At 42.8% G+C, this 25,486-nt stretch overlaps 1 protein-coding gene across 2 annotated transcripts in view; it reads left to right on the plus strand.

Moving 5' to 3' along the window:
• Positions 1–25,486, plus strand: part of LOC141092602 (transient receptor potential cation channel subfamily V member 6-like) — a 98,723-nt gene that overhangs the window by 18,120 nt on the left and 55,117 nt on the right. The window contains exons 2-4 of one of the 2 annotated variants that reach the window (XM_073578930.1): positions 4,358–4,449; positions 11,603–11,725; positions 24,243–24,383. In XM_073578930.1, the coding sequence (XP_073435031.1) occupies positions 4,358–4,449; positions 11,603–11,725; positions 24,243–24,383 (356 nt within the window). The remainder of the gene's footprint in view (positions 1–4,357; positions 4,450–11,602; positions 11,726–24,242; positions 24,384–25,486) is intronic. The other variant, XM_073578931.1, reaches the window with a different exon arrangement.

Raw genomic sequence — 25,486 nt, forward strand, 5'->3', positions numbered from 1 at the left:
AGAAGCCCCGACCAAGTATTGAGTGCATTTACTGAACATACATTTCCGTAGGACAACATTTCAGATTTTAAAATACTTTTTCTTTTCCAATATTTTGTATTAATTTTAAAACGTTTTAAAGAGGAGGGAAAAGGGGTACAAAAGAGAAAGGGATAGGGGTAGGGAAACATGAATAACAAGGATATAGGGAAAGGGAAAGAAATGAAACCAATGGTGCTTTATAAATAAATCTAATATATAAAGCTCAAAGTGTGTATGTATGTGTGTATGTGTGTGTATGTGTGTGTGTATGTCCGGGATAGGCATCCGCACCGTCGCAGTTACAGCCACAAAATTTGGCACAGTCACACGTCTGGACCCCGAGAGCATCCTAAGCTATGTTGTGAGGCGAAATTTTAACCCCGCGCGTTCCAATTCACCAAACAATTTTGCCCCTATCTACATACTGGGGGAAAAAGTGTGTGCGTGTCAAGCCCCGCCCCTCATTGTGATGTCATAATGCCCCTATTTGCATACTGGGGAAGCAGTGTGTGCGTATCAAGCCCCGCCCCTCATTATGATGTCACAACGGTTGCCATGGCGACGCTGATGTCATCATAGGTCGCAAGCCCTGCCGCCGCTCATTATGATGTCACAATGGTTGACTATGGGATGGAGGATGTGTGATGGGTATATGGGCACTGGACTATGGGATGAGGATATGTATGATGGGTATATGGGCACTGGACTATAGGATGGAGGATATGTATGATGGGTATATGGGCACTGGACTATGGGATGGAGGATATGTATGACGGGTATATGGGCACGGAACTATGGGATGGAGGATATGTATGACGGGTATATGGGCACGGGACTATGGGATGGAGGATGTGTGATGGGTATATGGGCACTGGACTATGGGATGGAGGATATGTATGATGGGTATATGGGCACAGGACTATGGGATGGCGGATATGTATATGGGCACGGGACTATGGGATGGAGGATGTGTGATGGGTATATGGGCACTTGACTATGGGATGGAGGATATGTTTGACAGGTATATGGGCACGGACTATGGGATGGCAGATATGTATATGGGCACGGGACTATGGCATGGAGGATGCGTGATGGGTATATGGGCATTGGACTATGGGATGGAGGATATGTATGACGGGTATATGGGCACGGGACTATGAGATGGCGGATATGTATGATGGGTATATGGGCACGGGACTATGGGATGGAGGATATGTATGATGGGTATATGGGCATGGGACTATGGGATGGAGGATGTGTGATGGGTATATGGGCACTGGACTATGGGATGGAGGATATGTATGATGGGTATATGGGCACGGGCCTATGGGATGGCGGATATGTATGATGGGTATATGGGCACACGACTATGGGATGGCGAATATGTATGATGGGTGTATGGGCATGGGACTATGGGATGGAGGATGTGTGATGGGTATATGGGCATGGGACTATGGGATGGAGGATGTGTGATGGGTATATGGGCACGGGACTATGGGATGGAGGATAATTGTAATTTGCTACAACTAACCACAGTTAGTTACTATGCCCGGGCAGCGCCGGGCTCTTCAGCTAGTATTATATAAAGTCATTACGAACAGAGTGGTCTATTTCAAGTGTTTATTTGTGTTAATGTTGATGATTATGTGCTGTTTCTCTGTCTTTCTCTGTCTCTGTGCTGTTTTGCGTATTGTAGGCAAGTTACTTTATGGCATTTGCGCAGTAATGGCTTTCTTCTGGCGACTCGACCATGCCGCCCATTTTTCTTTAAGTGCCTCCTTATTGTGCATCTGCCACACCGCAAGTTTGCATCCCGGACAATTTTCCTGGCAGTTGTGGATGAAATTTTTGTTGGTCTACCTGAACGTGGTTTTGTTTTTACACAACCCCCGATTTTCCATTTGTAAATCACTGTTTGAACGCTGCTGACTGGTATTATCAATTCCTTGGATATCTTATTGTATCCCTTTCCTGTTTTCTGCAGTTCAACTACCTTTTCCCGTAGATCGGTTGACAATTCTTTTGCTTTCCCCATGACTCACAATCCAGAAATGTCAATGGCTGGATGAAAGATGCACGAGTCTGTCTGGTTCCCAGAAACTCACTCTGCTTGTAATCAGTGTATGTGCATAAAAGCTAACAGGTCACAGATGAGGATGTTACCTTTAGTAGCCATTCAAACTTATTTGTGTAAACTTCTGTGCATGTTATCAGGCCAAAATCTCCAGGGTATGTGAACTTTTGATCAGGGTCATTTACAATGGCAGATTTGCAATTTTCACTCAGAAATATCTATTGCTGTTTGTTTCTGTAAAACATCCATGAAGTCAAAATCGTCTCCACACCTGTAGCTAAATTACCACTGGGGTGAGAGAAGATGGCAGTTGCTCCTGCTAAGATTCGATCTAGTTAGAAGGAAGAGGAAGGAGAAGCTCTATGTCTAGAATAGAATTGTATTCATAGCTGCTGCCATCTCCTATCTCAGTAATGGGAAAGTCTGTCTTCACCAAATACAAATTTTACCTTCAAAGTAAGACTTTGGATAATGACCAATTTTGACAGAGAAAGAAGCAGATTCTTCTCATAAAATATATTACAAAGTTGCTTATTTTCATGTGTACTATTGTTTTATGAAATAAAAATTAAAATGATGGTTAGTCTGTAAGCTTACAAGAATAAAAAGACTGAGGACAGAGAGTGGATTAAACATTCTGCCCTGATTCTGTTGGGGGTCATATTAATGGAGAAGGATGCAAAGGAGGTGTAGGAGGAAACGCATAAGCAATAAGCATTGCCTGACTGTGGAACCAGACCTAAAGTCCAACTGAGAAGTCATCAGCGTATGACGGGGAGTATAAGCTTGTTTCCTGGCCACACAATCAAGTATGGACACCAGGTGGTGTGAAGGAGGAAATGGATGATCAGTAGTCAGAGTGTGACAAGCAATAGGTGATTATGAAGCAGACTATTTGAGAATATGGCCTTGCTAGCAGAAAGATGAGCACAAGGAGAAGGGATAGAAGGAAAGCTTGAGTCTTCCTCAAATTGCTGGTCTGCTTGCTTTTCTGACAGGAGCAGGTGATGCCGCTTTATGTGCTGATGTAGAGCTCTAGTTGCTAGTTCTTTTGAGCTGGGACATCCATGGATTATTTTCCTGCTGCACAACCTGCACACAAACATCATCATCATGGTTATCATCCCTAGCTCAGCTGACATACCTGCTGAGACATGTGCACACCTGGCAGGTACTGCGCACCTTTTCTATTAAAAGACTTGCATGACACTTTGCGGTCATGAACGTATCCATGCAGGTATGTGAGGATTCAACTTAATAGTTATCACTTCACTCACTTTCCAAAGCAGAAGTGAGCTGTGCGGAACAGGTTTCTTTAAGTATATGAATTGCTGAGATTGCAGTCATGCCTGGGAACAGTTGCCTGAGATAGATTGGTACTTTTATAATATTAGAGTATTCTAAAACTATAAATTCTATATAGAGTTAAAGGGGTTGTCCACCACTGAACAACTCCTTCTTAAAAAGTGTAAATGGTGCACATAAAATAGAAAAATAAACACATATCTGTTATACTGGTGTCGCTTCACATGACTTCAGGTATTCATGCGACATTGCATTACATATGACTGCTGCAGTAATCAGAAGTCACTAATCGGCTGCAGCAGTTGTGTAAACTCCGGAATTCATGGCGTCAACATCGAAGCAATGGCTTCGGTTCGGGAGATGAGTATGTGTTTTTTAATTTTATATGAGACACTATAGCATTTAAGAAGGGGTTGAAAAGTGATGGATAACATATTCAAAGGCCCTGTTAGATATTTTAACTTTGAATAATGGAGTAGTATGAATCAGATCCTGGCTTCGCGATTAATGGCAGGTACCGGCTAATCGGAGACGCTATGGTGTTTCACCATGAACACACTTTGAAAAGCAGGCTGGAGACTTATGTGTCTCAGATGATTTGTTCAAGGCTATTCCCCAGCTGTTTTTTCCCAACTGGTTCCCCTTGCCTGACAAGTCTCTACCTATTTACACATTGTCCTTTAACTGGTGCACACAGTGTCTGGTCATGCTGCCTATGGTTCAGGCTATAAGAATTTGATTCCAGGTTGTCTTTAAAGACATTGTTAAAGAGACATTCTTATGAGAATACTATATAGGAGGTTGATATTTAATAAATTCTTGATATTCTAATATTCTATTTGTGTGAATTCACCATAGATGATCTTCTCTTGAATTCTCAATCACATTGTAGATAGGAAATCAAATAAGTTCAATATAAGATCAGTATTAACATTTCCTCTTATTTTATATTAATAGTTTGGAAAATCTGTTCTTCAAAGCAGCAAAAGAAAATAATGTTATACTTCTGAAAAGTCTAATTGGAGGTGATGCGGATCCATTTCTGAAAGGTATGCTGCGTCTAAAGTAAGTCAATGAGTTGCTCAACCGTGCAGACTGGCTCAGCTTTTTAACCAAATTGGCTTCTTCCCCTGTTCATATCTAGTCTTCTGAAATTGATCAAATGCTGTATATGGTAAACCAAGTATTTATATACACTGTAGGGTAAAAAAAAAACACTAGTTTCATAATTGCTCACAAGATTTCTTTGTCATTTTTAAATATTTTTTTAATTTTTTATAGCATCATAAATTCACCAATGGAAACAATAATACATAACGTTTGCTTCCAAGATGGAGAACAAATGTACTGTATATTCTCAGTATATACAATGAATATTTACTATAGTGTCTGGGTCAGCCACCCCCAAGTCGGGGTGTAATTGCATCCAATTGTCACAGTGGTCTCTCCGGCTGTTGGGCCATCCTCAGCACAATAAAAAGGGAGTTGTGGAAGAGATGCAGGATCAGCCTGTCTCTATAAGCAGTGTCCAGTTGATGATGATGATCATTACAGCTCTACAGTTTTTCTGTACACTGAACCAACACTATCCCTTATGGTGTGATGAACCCAGCTCTTTTCCAGCAATGTGTACCAGCCCCTCACTCCCGCTGCATCTAGCACTATACGTGTACTAAAACTTCTCCTCTCAACCTGGACCTTGGCATCCATGGCACCTCAGGCTCACAGGAAAGTACCTCAGCTCTCTTCCCACCACTGACAACTGAGGATCGAGTCTAGATATTTGTTCTCTGATCCCTAAATGACGTTGTCTGACAGTTGGGCACTTTTTGAACCGGTCAGGACACTTTGTCCCATGTGGTTGCACAGATTTCGCTGGAGTCCCGATAGCCACCACAGCAAAGCAAATGGCTGGCCTTCTTGATCTCCATCACCAATAAATCCCAAGAGAGTAGGGTTGCTTCTCCTGGGCACGGCAGTTCTTCTGCGGGGCCTGCTACCCACCAGACTTCACAATAGCCCTTACACTAATTACACATGTGTGTAAAAATGGCTGAAGAGCTGGCTTCTTACACCATCAGAGTTCACAGACATTTGTGACACCAGACTTTGCAGGGCGCCACAATAGCAACAAATAAGTTCACAACTATCAGCCAGTTTGATAATAATAATAATAATCTTTATTTTTATATAGCGCTAACATATTCCGCAGCGCTTTACAGTTTGCACACATTTTCATCACTGTCCCCGGTGGGGCTCACAATCTATATTCCCTATCAGTATGTCTTTGGAGTGTGGGAGGAAACCGGAGTACCCGGAGGAAACCCACGCAAACACGGGGAGAACATACAAACTCCTTGCAGATGTTGTCCTGTTTGATGTTATGGTCCTAATAGACTGAAGACTTTTTATACAACGATGAATGAAAGAGCAAATGCATGGATAGCAATGGACATTGGCAACAATTCTCCACACGCATAAGTGTTCCAGTCATGGCAGAAATGTTGTGATTTACATCCCATTACCAACCAATGGCACAGAGTAGTGCAATCACAAATAGGTTACTGTTGTCTTTCTAGATTTCTTCTTGATAAAGGCCAATTTTTGACCAAAACATTGTTTTTTTCGGTGGGTACATTGGCGTTCTAGGTGGGAATTGTCACAAAAAACTTGTAGTTACTATATACTTGTGGCTGTTCAGAAGGATCCGATCTAGAGTATATCTGTGTAAAAATAAATTTTCAAGTATGCAACCAAGATCTATGTATAAGAATTATGCATGGGGAGCTTTCTACCAGACATCTTTCTATATGTAGCAACACATTCTGGTAACTAATAATACTAGAAATACTGAAGAGATCCTTAATAAACAATGATGAAACTTTATTAATAATTATTGTTAAAAAATACAAAAACACAATATTAAAATAACAGAGTGCCTCACAGGGGAGAGCTACAAAAACGATAAATAAATATACTCAATTATTGAAGAAGTGAATAGCTACAAATTGGGGTAGATCAATATATAGCAGGAAAAAAAGAATAAAATGACTAAGTATAATTCAAAGAGGGGGGATAAATCAAATAATAAATCTGATGCAAAAGACATGCAATTAGTCACAGTATGCAATGCGAGACCCCATATCAGAGGCGTAGATAGGGTTTTGGTTCGGGGGGGGCGAAACTTCTGAGTGGGCCGCTGCTAAGCCCCACCCACTGCCACGCCTCCGCCGGTAGCTCCGCCTCCAGGCGCATGACGCTGCATGCGTCATGCGTCCCCTATCCTTATCACTGAGGACGCAGGCCATGCGCAGTATGCGTTTGGCGGCACCTGCGTCCTTTTGACGGTGCGCCAAGCGCAGCCAAATTGCAACAGGTTGCGTTTGGTGCTGGTCGGCACACCGTCAAAAGGACGCAGGTGCCGCAAAACGCATACTGCGCACGGCCTGCATCCTCAGTGATAACGATAGGGGACGCATGCAGCGTCATGCGCCCGGAGCAGAGGCGCGGCAGGGGGCGGGGCTTAGCGGCGGCCGTCGCTGTGCCCTGAAGTGCAAATGTGAAACTGGCCTTACATAGTATAGCTCGGGTGGACCCCATCAGAGCGCGGGGCCACTGCCCCCTCTGTCCCCCCGGTAGCTACGCTACTGCCCCATATGCAAGTCACCAACAATCAAATAACATCATGAAACATCACTGACAATATATTTTAAGGTAGAGAAATCTCCACAGCCAATGGCTTAAACCCAGCAATGGGGGAAGATATATAAGCTAAGACACATAATCACATTATAATATACCTCAAATTGTAGCAGAGTGGACTCCCCACACCCCGAAGCGTGTTTTGCCGCTGGCTTCTTCTCCTACTTCAATAATTGAGTATATTTATTTATTGTTTTTGTGGCTCTCCCCGTGAGGCACTCTGTTAATATTGTGTTTTTGTATTTTTTAACAATAATTATTAATAAAGTTTCATCATTTTGTATTATGTCTCTCTTCAGTATTTCTGGTATTATTAGGTACCAGAAAGTGTTATGTTTGATTTGAAGTGCCATTCCATTCAATTTAGTGGACACATTTGTGCTAATCTTTCTATATGTCACAGATGTCTTGGAACAGGATATCTAAACAAAGTCACTGAAATACACTGTAATGTGCACAAACTTATATAAAGGCATTGTGTCTGGGATATATACAGTATATGGTGGGGAAAATAAGTATTTGATACACTGCTGATTTTGCACGTTTTCCCAGCTACAAAGAATGGAGAGGTCTGTAATTTTTATTGTAGGTACACTTCAACTGTGAGAGACAGATTTTAAAAATACAATCCAGAAAATCACATTGTATGATTTTTAAATAATTAACTTGCATTTTATTGCATGAGAAGTATTTAATACAATAGTAAAACAGAATGTAATATTTGTTACAGAAACCTTTATTTGCAATTACAGAGGTCAGACTTTTCCTATAGTTTTTTCCACACACTACAGCAGGGATATTGGCCCACTTCTCCATACAGATCTTCTCTAGATCTTTCAGGTTTCGGGTCTGTCGCTGGGCAACATTGAGTTTTACCTCCCTCTAAAGATTTTCTATTGGGATCAGGTCTGGAGACTGTCTAGGCCACTCCAGGACCTTGAAATACTTTTTACGGAGGCACTGCTTAGTTGCCCTGGCTGTGTGTTTCGGGTCATTGTCATACTGGAGGACCCAGCCACGACCCATCTTCAATGCTTTTACTGAGGGAAGGAGGTTGTTGGCTAAAATCTAAAATCTCATGATACATTACCCAATCAATCTTCCCTTCAATACGGTGCAGTTGTCTTGTCCCCTTTGCAGAAAAGCATCCCCAAAGTTTGTTATTTCCCTCACCATGCTTCATGGTTGGGACGATAATCTTGGGGTTGTACTAATCCTTCTTTCTCCAAACATGCTGAGTGGAGTTAATATCAAAAAGTTCCATTTTGATAACATATCACCATGCCTCTTCTGGATCATCCAGATGGTCATTGACCTGGACATGTGCTGGTGTGAGCAGGGGGACCTTGCATGCCCTTAATCCATGATGGCGTAGAGTGTTACTAAGGCCGGGGTCACACTTGCGAGTGCAATGCGAGAAAGTTACACAAGTCTCTCGCATCAATATCCGGCACTCGGGACCGGAGTGTGCGGCTGCATGTCTTTCTATGCAGGAGAATGCTCCAGTCCAAGTTCCCCGCCTAACAATAATGTTTGAGACTGTGGTCCCAGCTCTCTTCAGGTCATTGACTAGGTCCTCCCATGTTGTTGTGGGCTTGTTACTGCCCTTTCTCAGGATCATCGTTACCCCACGAGGCGAGATCTTGCATGGAGCCACAAACTGAGGAAGATTGACAGACAGCTTGTGTTTTTTCTATTTTCTAATAATTGTGCCATCAGTTGTTGCCTTCTCACCAAGCTGCTTGTGTATTTTCCTGTAGCCCATCCCAGCCTTGTGCAGATCTACAATTTTGCCCCTGATGTTGTTGGATAGCTCTTTGGTCTTGGCCATGGCAGAGATGTTGGAATGTGTTTGAGTGTGTTGACAGGTATCTTTTATACAGGTAACAAGTTCAACCAGGTGCAATTAATACAGGTAATGAGTGCAGAGTAGGAGGACTTCTTAAAGAAAAAACTAATAGGTCTGTAAGAGTCAGAATTCTTGCTGGTTGGTAGGTAATCAAATACTGATTTAATGCAATAAAATGCAAATAATTATTTAAAAATCATAAAATGTGATTTTCTGTTTTCTAAAGTTTAAAGTGTACTTGCAAGTACACTCCCCTGATGACTTCTCACCGAGAAAGAAATGTGTGGGGACTCGGGAGGGATCATTTTTTCTTGTTGCAAGAAAGCTATACTTGGGTACTGGCCTTGTTAGGGTGAAAGCAAATACAATGGGCATGACAGGGTAGATTAATTGGATCAAGTCTAGGATGAAATAACTCTGACAACAGATATCCCTGTGGCACAAAATGGATGATATCCACACATTTTTTTTGATGCACAATGACACTTTAATGTGGTATGTTTTACATTGTAGAATCAGGAACTAGTGGACTGACAAGAGTCTTGTTCAATCATGTCTGGCATAAATATTGTGATATGTACTATACTATATCCTGATATTTGTAAGGGGAATTTAGAATTTATTCCTTCTGTGCATATCTTAGGCTGGTTTCACACTTGCGTTTTTTTGCGCTGTTTTTTAGCGCAAAAAAAGCATGCGTTTTTTTCCCTATCTTTTACATAGGTGCACATACACATGCGTTTGTACGCGTTTGTATGCGCATGCTTTTTTTGTAGTGTGTGCTCGGGCGCACAAAATGCATCCTGTTGCATTTTTTGTGCATCCGACTTGCCCCCAAAAAACGCATGCGCACGCAATGCGTTTTTTTTACAGCCAAACACCCATTATAGTCTATGGGTGCGCATACGTGCGCATGGTAATGCGCACGTATGCGCAAAAAAAGCATGCATTTTTTTAAAAAACGCACCCAAACCCACAAAAAAACACACACAAATGCAAGATGCGCTTTTTATGTGCGCTTGCACTACGCACGGTGCGCAGCGCAAAAAAACGCAAGTGTGAAAGTAGCCTTAGATGGACTAGGGTCATGTCTAATTTACGGTTATAATTAAAAGTAATATTTAAATATGAGGGTCTGAGCAAAGGGTCTGAATACTTATGACCGTGTGATATTTCATTTTTTCTTTTTTTAATAAATATGCAAAAATTTCTACATTTCTGTTTTTTCAGTCAAGTTGGAGTGCAGAGTGTACGTTAATAAGAAAAAAAATGAACTTTTTTGAATTTACCAAATGACTGCAATAAAACAATGAGTGAAAAATTTAAAGGGGCCTGAATACTTTCCGTACACACTGTGTTAGGGCTGGTGGAATGCACCAAATAATAAAGATGGTAATAAGGTGCGTTCGCAGCCCGGGGTCCACCGTGCAGGGGTGGTAACCTGCTGCTCAATAATGGCGGATGCTATATGGCGGTATACTATAAAAACACACGCGGGTTATCACCCAGTGTGTACGGGGGCGGACTCTGTTGCTTCACAGAGCCGCACTACCGCTGAACATAAACGCCGGAGCCTGTTTGTGCTCACACAGCTCAGCTAAAAGAGAGCACAGTGTATGGCCACAGAACGCTACCCCAAGGACACGGGGTTAGAGTCCCTCTAGGCCCACTGAGTGCGCAGCGTTGCTGCCATGAGCGCCGCTAAAGATGCTGGCAGTGGAGTGTGGAGCAGGTGCACCGAGGTGTGCTGGATCACTGGTGAGGACCAATGTCTGACTCAAACCCTGACCTACCTACACCTAAGCCTGGGCGCTAGCAGGCTAGGCTGCACAACACATGCGTACCAAGGGTAGGGGTTTCATAATGAGTCAGTCACCAGATACATTCATACGTGCATACATCTCTCACACCTTATAGTCTGTAAATACAGTCTGATCGTAGCGCATGGGTGAGCGGCCATGCGAACCTTTTATAGCCACGGGCGTCCGGGACCTTCTCGGATGGGCACGAACACGAGCAGGACCTGAGCACGTGACCCTCGATCTCCAATGGAGAGATCACTCCACGAGCATGCTCAGTGGCCCGACATGAGGACTTAGTCCCTGGAGAATCTCGCTGCTGAGCACTATGCATTGTCATAGCTGTGCCAGAGGTGGCAGCAGCAAGCAAACCCATGGAGGTGGCCTGGGCAGAGCACTGGGACCGACGAATCTGCTGAGCAGGCTCCGCTGTGGCTGAAGAAGAATGGGAGACCGCTGGGTGCAAGGCTCTGGATTCCTGCTGTGCAGTGGCAGAAACCCGACACCTAACACACTGTACATATAAATTAATTGTTTTAAAATAGAACCATTAGTCTGGGGGTAATTAAATCACTCTTTTGTGAGAAAATATTAAAAAGACTTTTAAAGGGGTTGTCTGAGATTAAAAAAAAAATATGGCTGCTTTATTTGCTTTCTTTCAGAAACAGTGCCACCCCTGCTCAAGGGTTGTCCATGGTATTGCAGCTCAGCTCCACTCACTTCAGTGGTGCTGGTTCTAAAATGAAGCAGCCATGATTTTTTATACATGGTCAACCCCTTTAAATAATGTTAATATTCTAAGAAAATACATTGCTGGGAACACATTATGAATGTATTTCTTTTATGTCTTAGGTGCCATGGGAGAAAATGTAGTCCACATAGCAGCACTGTATAATAATAAAGAAGCTCTAGCTACATTGTTGGATGCTTTCCCTCTCCTGATAAATACACCTATAGAATGTGAGATATATAAAGGTAAGAGGTTGTGACAGTCAAATGTATACTATATATGTCATGGGGCAAATGCCCTTTGTGCATAGGGCATGGATTTTGGAATTTATACACGCTCTCCTCAGTGCGTGGAGATTAGCTGATAGTAGTCTAAGGGCACATTCAGATTGCTGTATTATTCGTGCGAGGATTGCATCGCAATGCTCGGACTGGCTATCGGCTCACCTGACCTGAGCGTGACCGCTCAATGTATTTCTATGGAGCTGTCACGCTCAGGTCAGGAGAGCCAACAGCCAGTCCAAGGATTGCAATGTGATCCTTGTGTGAGTAATACAGCCATCCGTCTGCACCCTATTGATCAATCATGCATTTATTGCACTAAAAGGGAGTCATCTGACCATGCAAAAGTATAGGACTAGCATCATCAAATTCTCCGAAGCTAACAGATTGTACAATGAGACTTAACCCCTTAATGACGACCAATAAGTCTTTTTCTTGACCTGAGAAATAACTTCATCGGACAGGTGAAAATACAGCCATGGTCGGTATTTTCACTGAAGGAAACGTAACCCCTACATGCTGCCATCAATAATAACTGCAGCATCTAGATGGTTAACAAAGCAAGAGGGCTGCCTCTTTAACCCCATCAGCATCCTGAGATTGTGATTGTGTGACACTGTTGGTTCCCTCCAAGGCCAAGTAATGGCTTTTGGTTCTGCCAGTTATGGTGACCTGTCAGGATTTAAGTGGAAAAAATTATAATTTTTCATTTCATTCTTTCATTAATTAATTCAACTTATTTCCTGTAAACCACCTGAATGATTAACAAACTACTTGACAGCAGTTTTCAAAACTTTGAAGTGTGCTGTTTTTAAAATGCTAATAATTTAAGGAGTCGTTCAATGTATAGGTCCCTCAAAGTCACTTCAAAATTGAATAGATCTTGGAAACATATAAGTTTTGTAAATTTCCTTGAAAAATTGGCGCTAAACTTTGAAATGTTCAAACATCCTGACAAAATAAAAGAACATTTGAAAAATGATGCTGATGTAAAGTAGACATAAGGGAAATGTTAGTTATACTAAACAAAATAGTTAATAATTATCTGGTTTAAGGGCACAAATATTTTAAAGATTGAATATTGCAAATTTCTGATATCTTCAGAAATAAGCACAAAACAGATTGACCTAAATTTATCACTAACATAAAGTACAATGTGTCACAAAAAAAAAACTATCTCAGAATCGGATATATTGAAACATTCTGGATAATTACTACATAAAGTGACGTTAGTTAGAGTTGAAAAATTTGGCTTGATCACTAAGGGGTTAAAGACACTGCACTGCTTTTTTTAATTCATAGTTTACACCCTTCCCTAATCATCCAAGCAGTCACTTATTCTGCCTATACATTGCCTTGACTTATTGTCATTTATTAGCCAATATTGAATATTGATAACATTTTTGAGTTCTATGAAAACTTGTGCTTAGTGGATGTTTAGACTAAGAATACATGATGGGTAGAGAGGTAGTAGGTTAAAGAGGTAACACGCTACTGGGACAACTATATGCCCCATGTAAGTTTAAAAGAGCCTATACTCCCCTCTAGTGCGGGCGCCTTTCCAGCAATGCCAGTACCAGGTCTCTTGGGCTTATGTGCTATGTGATCTCTGCAGCCATTCAGCAGCCGTTTCACTCTCACTTCCTTAGGAAGAAGCTGACATCTGGAAGAAACGAGAGCTGCGGCTACTCTCTGACTTCCTCTGAATATCACTTACTGTACATCGGAAGGAATGGAGAGTGATTGGATTAGTTGCAGAGTTCACGTGACATAACAGTGCTCAAATCCTGAGAGACCTGGTACTGACATTGCTGAAGGTGAGTTAAGGCTGTTATTTAATAGGGGAGAATATTGCAATTGAGAGGGGGTTCTCCAAGTAGTGAGCAACCCCTTTAACCACATCATAATTTGTGACTTAGAGGCCCTGAAGTTTTCTTATATACCACTACCAGAGGCATAGCTAGTTAGCTTAGGGAATAAGGTGCAAATATCTGGGCGGGCCCCTAACCAGATAACTATATTTACAACTACAGGTGTGTACCCTAATTGTGGTTATAAGGGAGACTTAGTAGATGATCGGGCTGTTACTGAGAATAAATCTCAATACATAGACCAACACTGATATTACCACCATATGGTGACCATCTATATAGTAGTAGTTATCAGAAAGATTACAGTACAGTTATAGATAGTGACTTACCGCTGACGTTCTTTCTGATGGGGTCATTCGCTTTTCATATCTTTTCCATCTGGCCCAGACCAGCACGACACGTCAGCAGAGTTTACAATAAAGTCACATTTGACTTCACATTTTGAGCACATGCCCTTCTATTTCCAACCTGCACAAAATCCTCATCCCATTGTCACCGCAATGCTGAACCGCAGCTGCCGTATGTGTCTTTATTATTGTAACTGCTGCATGAACAAAAACAGGGCTCCTTCTACTGCTCCACATAATACCTACCACTGTGCCCCTCAAGAACAGACTTCTCTTTGGAGCAACCTGTGCAACTGCACAGGGGCCCAGGACCTAAGGGGGCCCATTTCCACCTTCAAAGCAGGTGAAATTGTGAATTGTGATGAACTATTGAACTGTAAAGGGCCCATGTATTGTTTGTGCACAGGGGCCCTCTTCTGTCTGTGTCTGCCAGTGGTGCCCCCTTTGTGCCCTTTAGATGGTAAAATTGCCCCCTTGAAAATATATTAATGCCCTGTTCAAGTGCCCTAAAAAAACATAAAAGTGTGCACATTTTGCCCCCTAAGTAATGCCCTTTGTGCACCTTTCACAGTAACAACAGCCTGAGTGCCCCAATAGCAATAATGCTTTTTAAAGTGCCCACTTAATGTTTTTAAGTCCCCTGAGTCCCCCATGTACAGCTCTCATATACATAGTATGATGGGCCCAAAGATCCTCCATAAACAGTATAATGCCCTCACAGTTCCACTATACACAGTATAATGGGTCCACAGCTTCACTATACATTATTATTATTTATTTAGATTGCACCATTGATTCCACGGTGCTGTACATGAGAAGGGGTTACATACAAATTACAGATATCACTTACAGTAAGCAAACTAACAATGACAGACTGATACAGAGGGAAGAGGACCCTGCCCTTTCGGGCTTACATTCTACAGGATACATGTTATGATGCCTCCACTTGTCCCACATAATACAGTATGATGACAACAACATTAATTCTCACTCAGTATGATGACCCCAACAGTAGCCCCTACACTGTATGAGGGCCCTCCACAGTAGACCCCCACATTGTATTATGACCCTCCAGAGTAACACCCAGACTGTATGATGCCCCCACAGTCACACCACGAGTACTAATTAAAATAAAAACATCATATACTCACCTAATCCTGGATTTTGCCGAATGGGCTGACCAATGCATTGATGACATTGTATCGCGGCTTGCAGAGAACGTCAGAGTCCTGTTGCGGAGATTGTCAACATGCCGCCCCACGTCGTCCATTGCATGATCCTGCCTTTCTATTGGCCGCAGGCTTAAAGCAACCTTAGGGCTACAGAAAGGAGATTGACAGTGCGAAGAGACTATGCGTCCCTGTTTTACCGCACAGCATATCTACATCACAGTATTAACTTAATATAATTAAGAGCATTGGTTACTCCAACTGGGCCCGGGGTAACCCTATCCACTGAATATAATAAGAGATATGTCAATGGGTTGCAGTGAGACACAATGGCCAATTAAATGTTTTTGGTCTACAAAGAATCCTGTTGGCATCACAGTTTGGTGATTAAAATAGTAATTTTGGAACTCAAGTAAACATAAGGTTCTATGAGTAGAATGGTGTAAATTAAAATGATACAATGAATGTGTAGAGAGGATCTAAAAGTCCACTTGAAATACTACTAGACATAGAACAACAGAAGGGCACTCTGTTAGTTCTGTACAGTCACTGCTCTGCATGAACACAATGCACTGATGGGTAGTAGTAACTGCAGGTTTAGAAATAGGACAGTAACAACAGTGCCACTTATAGGATATGAGAAGGTAATACACCAATCTCACAAGACTTCTAACACCAAAAAAAGTCAAAACAAACAAAAATATCCAATTTGATGGCACTTAGAGCAATATTAAATGCAGGAAATATAAAGAAAAAAATCCCAGTGATTTCTCCATAGTTATATCTGGTTCATCTTCTTCATGATATTGCAATGAAAACTATAGGAAAATGTTAAGCTCCACTTAGGGAGATGGTTGTGGGCGTTTAGGACAATATTCTTTAGGGAACAAAGTTTGCAAAATAGCTGTAAAACTATACAATGAAGTATTTCTCCCAGAAAATTATTACAATTACATGTTTTGTTAAACACATGTTTATTTCCTTTGTGTGTATTGGAACAACACAAACAAAACAGTGAAATAAATGGATATTGGAAATAATTTCACACAATACCCCAAAAATGGGATAGACAAAATTGTTGGCACCCGCAACCTAATATTTAGCTGCACATAATTTGGAATAAATAACTGCAATTGCTTCAATATAACAATCAACAAGCTTCTTACACCTCTCAACTGGAATTCTGGACCACTCTTCTGCAAAAAGCTCTCGGTCATATTTGAAGGGTGCCTTGTTCCAGCAGCAATTTTAGGATCTCTCCACAGGTGTTAAATGGGATTTAGATCTGAACTCATTGTTGGCCACTTCAGAACTGTCCAGCACTTTGTTTCCATCCATTTCTGGGTGCTTCTTAAAGTATGTTTGGGGTCATGACCTAGGACACAAATCTAGCTATCTGACACTGGGCACTAGATTGCGACCCAAAATCCATTGGTAATCTTCAGATTTCATGATGCCTTGCACACAGTTAAGGCAACCAGTGCCAGAGGGCCAGCAAAGCAACCCCAAAATATCTTTGAACCTCCACCATATTTTACTGTAAGCACTGTATTCTTTTCTTTAAAGGCGTCATTCAGTTTTCGGTAAACAGTAGAATGATATGTTTTACCAAAAAGCTCTATCTTAGTCTCATCTGTCAACAAGATGCTTTCACAGAAGAAAATTGGCTTAATCATGTAGATTTTGGCAAACTGCAGTCTAGCTTTTTCATGTATCTGTCAAGAGCGGGGTTCTCCTGCGTCTCCTGCCATAGTGTTTCATTTAATTCAAATGTTGACTGATAGTTCATGTTGACACTGATGCACCGTGAGCCTGCAGGACCGCTTGAATTTCTTTGGAACTTGATTGGGGCTGCATTTTCACCATCCAGACTATCCTGCGTTGCAACCTTCCATCAATTTTTCTCTGCCATTCACATCCAAGGAAATTAGCTAAAGTGCCATGGGTTGCAAACTTCTTGATTATGTTGCGTATTGTGGTCAAAGGAATATCAAGAATTCTGGAAACTGACTTGTAACCTTAAAATTGTAGATATTTTTCAACAATTTTGGTTCTCAAGTCCTGAGACAGTTCTTTTCTCCTCTTTCTGTTCTCCGTGCTTAGTGTGGCACATACAGACACACAATGCAAAGATTGAGTCAACTTCACCTCTTTTTAGCTGGTTTCAGGTGTGATTTTCATATTGCCCACACCTGTTACTTGCCACAGGTGAGTTTGAAAGAGCATTACATGCTTGAAATAAAGTTGTTTATCCACAATTTTGGTGAGAAAATGTTGTTTGTCCCACTTTTGGGGATTTTGTTTGAAATGATGTCTATCTGTCTCTTTTTCTCTGCTTTTTGTGTTGTAGTAATACACACAAAGAAACAAAGATGTGTATAACAAAACATGTGTAATTGCAATAATTTTGTAGGAGAAATACTTCATTTTCTGGAATAATTTCATGGCTAGAACAGCCCTCTGAGCAGATTAAGTCCAAATCCATCAGTCATCTACTAGTCTGAAATGGAAGAGATGAGGACAAATTATCTTTTTTTCTGCTGTTTAGTTTTATAGTATATTTCTAGGCATACTTTTCCTTCAGCAAAACCAGAAAGGTTTTGATCAGGTTAGGCTGGTTTCACATTTGCGTTTTTTTGCGCTGGAAAAAAACGCATACGTGCGCATGCGTTTTTTCCCCTATATTTAACATGGGTGCGCATACCTGCGCGCTGGTAAGCGCACGTATGCGATTTTCATGCGCTGCGTTTTTTTGGGGTGTGCGTTTGTATTTTCCAGACGCAGCATGTTGCATTTTTTGGCCCTGCAAAAAAGTGCATGCGCACATATGCGCACGTTTTGCGCTAAAAATTGCCATTATAGCCTATGGATGCGCATACGTGCGCACTGGCATGCTCATGTATGCGTTTTTTTGCACATGCGTTTTTTTTTTTAACCATGGAATTTAGGGGTTTGGGTTAGAGTTAGGGTTAGTTAAGGGGGTTTAGGGTTAGGGTTAGGGTCAGGGTTAGGGTTAGGGTTAGTTAGGGTTTAGGGTTTGGGTTAGGGTTAAGTATGGTTTGGTTAAGGGTTAGGGTCAGGGTCAGGGTTAGGGTTAGGGTTAGGGTCAGGGTTAGGGTTAGGGTCAGGGTTAGGGTTAGTAAAGTCATGGTTAGGGTTAGGGTTAGGGTTAAGTATGGTTTGGTTAAGGGTTAGGGTCAGGGTTAGGGTTAGGGTTAGGGTCAGGGTTAGGGTTAAGTATGGTTTGGTTAAGGGTTAGGGTCAGGGTTAGGGTTAGGGTTAAGGTTAGTTAGGGTTTGGGTTAGGGTTAAGTATGGTTTGGTTAAGGGTTAGGGTCAGGGTTAGGGTTAGTAAAGTCATGGTTAGGGTTAGGGTTAGGGTCAGGGTTAGGGTTAGTAAAGTCATGGTTTGGGTTAGTGTGAGGGGCCACCTAATGTTGGAAAAAAACGTAAACGCGGTAAAAACGCACTAAAAACGCATACAAACGCATAAAAACGCTGCGTTTTTTTCATGCATGCTCATAAAAATGCTTGAAAAAAACGCAGCAGTTGTATGCTTTTGTATGCGTTTTTTCAATGCGTTTTTTTGCGGGAAAAACGCGCTGCAAAAAAAAGCAAGTGTAAAACTAGCCTTAGGTATTTAATATCTCCAGAATCAGCATTTTTTATACAGGTAAAATTGATTAAGACATTGCAAAAGTAGAGTAAAAGAAGGAAACAATTGGATACACAGTATATCACTGTGATTTGCCAGCACACAGAGGCAGATATACAAGAGTATAAGATGTATCATATGCAAAGAACAGTAAAGTAGTATTATAGCAGTGTACATTTGAGTAGATCCAGAAACCAACAAGTGCAACCATGAAGTAAGGAAAAAAAAGAGGGGGATAAGGGTGGCAAGACAATCAGGGGGGATCCGATCCATCTACTCCGGATTCTAACATACATAACAAGGCAGCCCGGTGTATATAAATGCTCTTTTCGACGGCCGAAATCAGAATTTTTATGACTTTAAAAAAAGTAAAAAAAAGGGATGCAACACTGATACTCCTACCAATGATCTACCACAATATTATAGGGTTTTCCAGTACTTTAAAACATATTTTTCATAGGTCTAGGGTTAGGTATTAAAAAAACAACAGCCCTGCACTAATGCCTTGTACCAGCAATTCTGCTCTGCGCTGGCTACTAGGTCGAAACCAAACTCATTTTACAAAAAGTTTGAAAGTCATTGAAAACCCATGTAATAAGAACTGGAGATTTCTAGCAGTTTACCAAAGGCTGACACAGATGTATTTAGGGAATACTTATTCAGACTTAATGTGACAAGTCTAAAAGACATTTGTTTTGAAAAGTAGATTTCCACCAAGGTAATTGATGGCAAATTTTTAGGATATACCATAAATATCTGACTTTTGGGAACCCAGAAATAGATATACCACCAAGGGTGCAGCATGATAATGTAAAGCTCCCTTTTTTGTTCTCATTCCACCTTCCAAAAAGAGATTTACCACCAAGGGGCAGCATGGCAAAGTAAAGCCCCCCTTTTTTGTTCTCATTACCCCTTCCAGTCTAAAGCTCTAGCACCATTCAATTTGAAGACACCTTTTCTGACTCGGAGTGGAGTAGTGTCTGATGAAACCCTCTATTCTTAGGTGTATGTTCTAGCAGTTGGATCTCCACCCACCAGGCATGAATGGCATTCCCTAGCTGTATGACATCAGTATTGCAGGTAGCACTTTACCTTGTAAGATAACAAATTTTCTAATATACTATGAGAATTAATCCACTGTGGTCAAGAGCTCAGATTATGCTCCATCAGTGTGGAGACTAGACATGTGTGTGCTGATACAACCTGGAGAATGATTCTTCTCACTGCACTGACACTGATAGCACACAAGACCAAAGGAGATAACTGTGCACTGAAACACAAAGTATATTCAAAAATTTGCATTTTTCCAGCTTACGTTACCAAAACTAAAGGAAACCCCTTTAATTGAAGCTTAATATTTTCTACATTATAATAAGTGCCAATTAGTGATGAGAGAGTATACTCGTTGCTCAGGTCTCCCTGAGCATGCTCGGGTGGTCTCCGAGTATTTTGGCGCGCTCGGAGATTTAGTTTTCGGCGCCTCCGCTACATGATTTGCGACTGCTAGACAGCTTGAATACTGTACATGTATGGAATGCCTGTTTGTTAGGGAATTCCCACATGTGTACAGCCTGTCTACAAGTTGCAAATCATGTGTATAAGGAGAAAAAAAGAGCTAGTAGGCAAAAAAATCTAAAAAAGTATCATTTTATTAGGTGAATAATCAGGACTTACAATAATTGCATGTATAAAAATAATGAAACCATAGCAGGATAATCCAGGTGCGTCACTGGGAGGATGTTGATGCCCAAAAATGCATTAATACCAAAAACCTAATAAGGGGTTAATAACCAGTATATAACATTACAAGAAGGTATAAATGCAAGGGGAGAACTCAGAACGGTAAATGATTTAAATGTATGTGGCAGTTTGCATATGAGCCGTAGGCTAGTAGCAGTATGCATGTGCAAATAAAAGCTATAATGAGCTATCTGTGCTGAAAACGTCTCATAAAGGCCAATGCCAAAACAGGAGACCGGAAAACGAGACTCACCAGTGATGTAAAGGGCAGTAGACAAGACCCCAGGACCGAGTAAAAAACCCCAAGGCACGATTCGCGTGCACACCGCACCGCTTTCTCAAGGAGAGTTGCAAATCATGCAGCTGAGATGAGGAAAACTAAATCTCCGAGCACGCCAAAATACTCGGAGATCACCTGAGTATGCTCGGGAGACCCGAGCAGCGATGCTACCCGCACATCACTACTGCCGATATAAGATACTAGTTATGAATCCGTTCAACGCCCGGGTGGCGAGCATTTTTATTGGTATATGGTCTCCCATCCTGGTATGTGCTGCCCCCCTCCTATCCTGGTATGCATGGCACCCCCCATCCCTATTCTGGTATATATGGTCCCCCCTCATACCTATAATGGTATGTATGGCCCCCTCTTCCCTATCCTGGTATGCATGGTACCCGTTCATTCCTATCCTGGTATGCATAGTCCCCTCACACCCCAATCCTGGTATGCATGCTACCCCTCACCCCCCAATCCTGGTATGCATGGTCCTCTCACCCCCCAATAATGGTATGCATGGTCCCATCGCCCCCCTTTTCGTGGTATGCATGGTCCCCTCACCCCCCCCTTTCGTGGTATGCATGGTCCTCTCACTCCCCTTTTGTGGTATGCATGGTTCCCTCACCCCCCTTTCCTGGTATGCGTGGTCCCCTTACCCCCCTATCCTGGTATGAGTGGTCCCCTCACTCCCCTTTACTGGTATGCGTGGTCCCCTCACCCCCCTATCCTGGTATGCGTGGTCCCCTCACTCCCCTTTCATGGTATGCGTGGTCCCCTCACCCCTATCCTGGTATGCGTGGTCCCCTCACTCCCCTTTTGTGGTATGAGTGGTCCCCTCACCCCCCTATCCTGGTATGCGTGGTCCCCTCACCCTCCTTTCCTGGTATGCATGGTCCCCTCACCCTCCTTTTGTGGTATGCATGGTCCCCTCTGTTAGGCGTCCGGTTTCTGTGTCTGCTCTGCAGGAATCCAGAGCCCACATTCTGCGGTCTCCTGCTGTCTATCTACTGCAGAGAAGATTACTTTGCAGCAGACCGCTCCAGAGACTAAGTTCCTCTGTGCTCCTACTGGGCATGCTCATGAGACGATCTCCCATTGGAGATCGGGAGTCATGTGCCCAGGTCCTGCTCCAGATCTCATTGGTCCATCTCGGAGATCTGGAAGGTCCCGCATGGCTATAAAAAGCGCGCATGACCGTTCGGCCATGCGCTAGTATAGACTATACTTGCCAAGTGTGAATGGTGACGGATGTATGGTTCTGGTGACTGACTCATTATAAAACCCCTTCCCTCTGATATTACACATGTGGATAGGGAATTAGTTTAGCAGTCCGCGCCAGTCAGTGGCAAGCCTTAAGCCACTGTGCACACCGCACCGCTACGCTAGCGTCCGACATTGCGCTTGCTTTCTGGCTTTGTCGTCGAGCGGCAGTGTCCTACGCCGCGCTGCAGCTGCAGCCCTTCTTGGCGCTCGCAGAAGCGACACCGCAAACATGGTAGGTCTAGAGGGACGCAGCTCCTCTGTCTTGGGTCCTGTTCCTGTGACCAGATACCGTGTGTGCATTTACCTGAGGCCTGTGTCACTAACAGGTTCAGCGTTTTTGTATGTTTATGTTGCAGCGCCTCTGTGTGTGAACAGAGCCCGCTTTGCGCACTTCGGGTGAAGCCTAACCCGTGCGCATTATACCGCCATATTGCTCGTCTGTCATTACCTAGCAGCGGTGTAACACCTACTGCACGGTGGACCCCGAGCGGCGAACGCACTTTATTATTTATTTTTATCTAGTGCGTTCCGCCGTTCCTAACACCCTCACCCCCTTTCGCGGTATGCGTGGTCCCCTCACCCCCCTTTTGTAGTATGCATGGTCCCCTCACCCCCCTTTTGTGGTAGGCGTGGTCCCCTCACCCCCCTTTCGTGGTATGCGTGGTCCCCTCACCCCCCCTTTTGTGGTATGTTTGGTCCTCTCACCACCCTATCCTGGTATGCATGGTCCCCTCACCCCCCTTTCCTGGTATGCGTGGTCCCCTCACTCCCTTTTGTGGTATGTGTGGTCCCCTCACCCCCCTATCCTGGTATGCGTGGTCCCCTCACCCCCTTTCATGGTATGCGTTGTCCCCTCACTCCCCTTTCATGGTATGCATGGTCCCTTCACCCCCCTTTTGTGGTATACATGGTCCCCTCACCCTCCTTTCGTGGTATGCGTGGTCCCCTCACCCCCCTTTCGTGGTATGCATGGTCCCCTCACTCCCCTTTCGTGGTATGCGTGGTCCCCTCACTCCCCTTTCATGATATGCATGGTCCCCTCACTCCCCTTTCCTGGTATGCGTGGTTCCGTGACCCCCCTTTCGTGGTATGCATTGTCCCCTGTCCCCCTTTCCTGGTATGCATGGTCCCTCTCACCCCTATTAAACTACACACATACAAAAAAAAAACCACTTATACTCACCCTTCTTCCCTGTGCTCCAGCGCTGCCTGTCACATTCTGCTGGAGGCCGGGGGAGGAGTCTGGCGCCGAAGTACGCACATGCCCATAGCGCTGTCCGGCGCCATATTGCTGAAGACACTGCAAATGTGTCTTCAGTAAAATGGCGCCGGACCGCGTTAAGCGCATGCGCGATTCCGGACGCTCTTCTGGCCCGGTCTTCGGCCGAAGAGAAGCGCCGTGGCAACGCTCCTCCCAGTCAGGTAAGTAAATATGGCGCCGGACATAGCGGTATGCAGTGTGTACGCATACCGCCATCTCCGGCGCCACACACACTCCTCACCGCTGGCTGCCTCATTCTGTCTGAAGCCAGACTGCGCAGGCGCGTCGCGCTTGCGCAGTCTATAAAGGCTTCGGACAGAGTGACGCTTAGCCGGTTATATTATAGTTCACTAAATTCAATAAGACGCTAATCGCTTTTGTTTCCACCTTGGCAATGCTTCATACATATCTAATTCTGTGACATAACAGCTGATGAAATGTGAGCTATTATTGAATAGATGGCTTGGAGGAACTTGCTAATTCAAAACTAATCATTAACGTTTTCAAGATTTGCATGGGTGCAAGTTTAAACATGACTTAAATACCAGTAGCCAATTTGCTGGCACCATCACGCTATGGCTTAATGAATAGGATAATTGTGATTCTATCAAATTAGCAAATCATTTCCATCAATCGCTGAAATGCCCCATTCATTGCCTGTGATGCAACATTACCTTTTATTAATATCACATTATCTGTTTTTACTGAATATAATGTGCCAGAGATTAACATGATATTAAATTCTATAATAGAGCTTCATAAATCTAGAGTTTATAGATGGACAATTATTCCTCCTCGAGGCAGATCAGATGGAACGAACCTGGCAAGTAGAAGGTTACTTAGCAATGTTATGGGCTTTAAATGAAAGACTTATGATTCTTATCATTCCTTGTACCCAGGGGAAACGGCTTTACACATAGCGATTGTGAACCAGAATCCCGAGATGGTGAAGGAACTAATTGACAGGAAGGCAGACATGCACAACGCTCGAGCCGTGGGGACTTTTTTTGCTCCAAGAAACAAAGGACAGTATTATTATGGTATAACATATGAAACTGGAGTTCTGGATCAATATGTGGATAATGGCATAACAAGCTTTTATGTAACTGCAACCCAAATGGACACATCACCACCACTCATCTGAAGCTTTACCGCCCCATCCCTTCAACCAATTTATAAACATATCTTTTTTTCGCATATCTTTATTGTTTTTTTATATACCAGTAGGAAACTGCTCACATTTCATGTTTCCATTTGAGATATACAGTGGGTACGGAAAGTATTCAGACCCTTTTAAAATTTATACTCTTTGTTCCATTGCAGCCATTTGGTAAATTGAAAAAAGCTCATTTTTTTCTCATTAATATACACTCTATCTTGACTGAAAAAACAGAAATGTAGACATTTTTGCAAATCTATTAAAAAAGAAAAAACTGAAATATCACATGGTCATAAATATTCAGACCCCTTGCTCAGACACTCATATTTATGTCACATGCTGTCCATTTCATTGTGATCCTCTTTGAGATGGTTCTATTTCTTCATTGGAGTCCAGCTGTGTTTAATTAAACTGATAGGACTTGATTTGTAAAGGCACACACTTGTCTATATAAGACCTCACAGCTCACAGTGCATGTCAGACCAAATGAGAATCATGAGGACAAAGAAACTGGCATAAGAGTTCAGAGACAGAATTGTGACAAGACACAGATCTGGCCAAGGTTACAAAAGAATTTCTGCTGTACTCAAGGTTCCTAAGAACACAGTGGCCTCCATAATCCTTAAATGGAAGAAGTTTGGGACCACCAGAAGTCTTCCTAGACCTGGCCAAACAGCCAAATTAAGCAATCGTGGGAGATGAGCCTTGGAGAGAGAGGTAAAGAAGAATCCCAAGATCACTGTGTCTGAGCTCCACAGATGCAGTTGTGAGATGGGAGAAAGTTCCACAAAGTCAACTATCACTGCAGCCCTCCACCAGTCGGGCCTTTATGGCAGAGTGGCTCGACGGAAGCGTCTCCTCAGTGCAAGACATATGAAAACCCGCATAGAGTTTGCAAAAAAACACATGAAGGACTCCCGGACAATGAGAAATAAGATTCTCTGGTCTGATGAGATGAAGATAGCACTTTTTGGCTATAATTCT

The sequence above is a fragment of the Dendrobates tinctorius genome, unplaced genomic scaffold, assembly GCF_039654945.1.
Source record: "Dendrobates tinctorius isolate UK_male_01 unplaced genomic scaffold, ASM3965494v1 ptg000060l, whole genome shotgun sequence".
NCBI classification, from domain to species: Eukaryota; Metazoa; Chordata; class Amphibia; order Anura; family Dendrobatidae; genus Dendrobates; species Dendrobates tinctorius.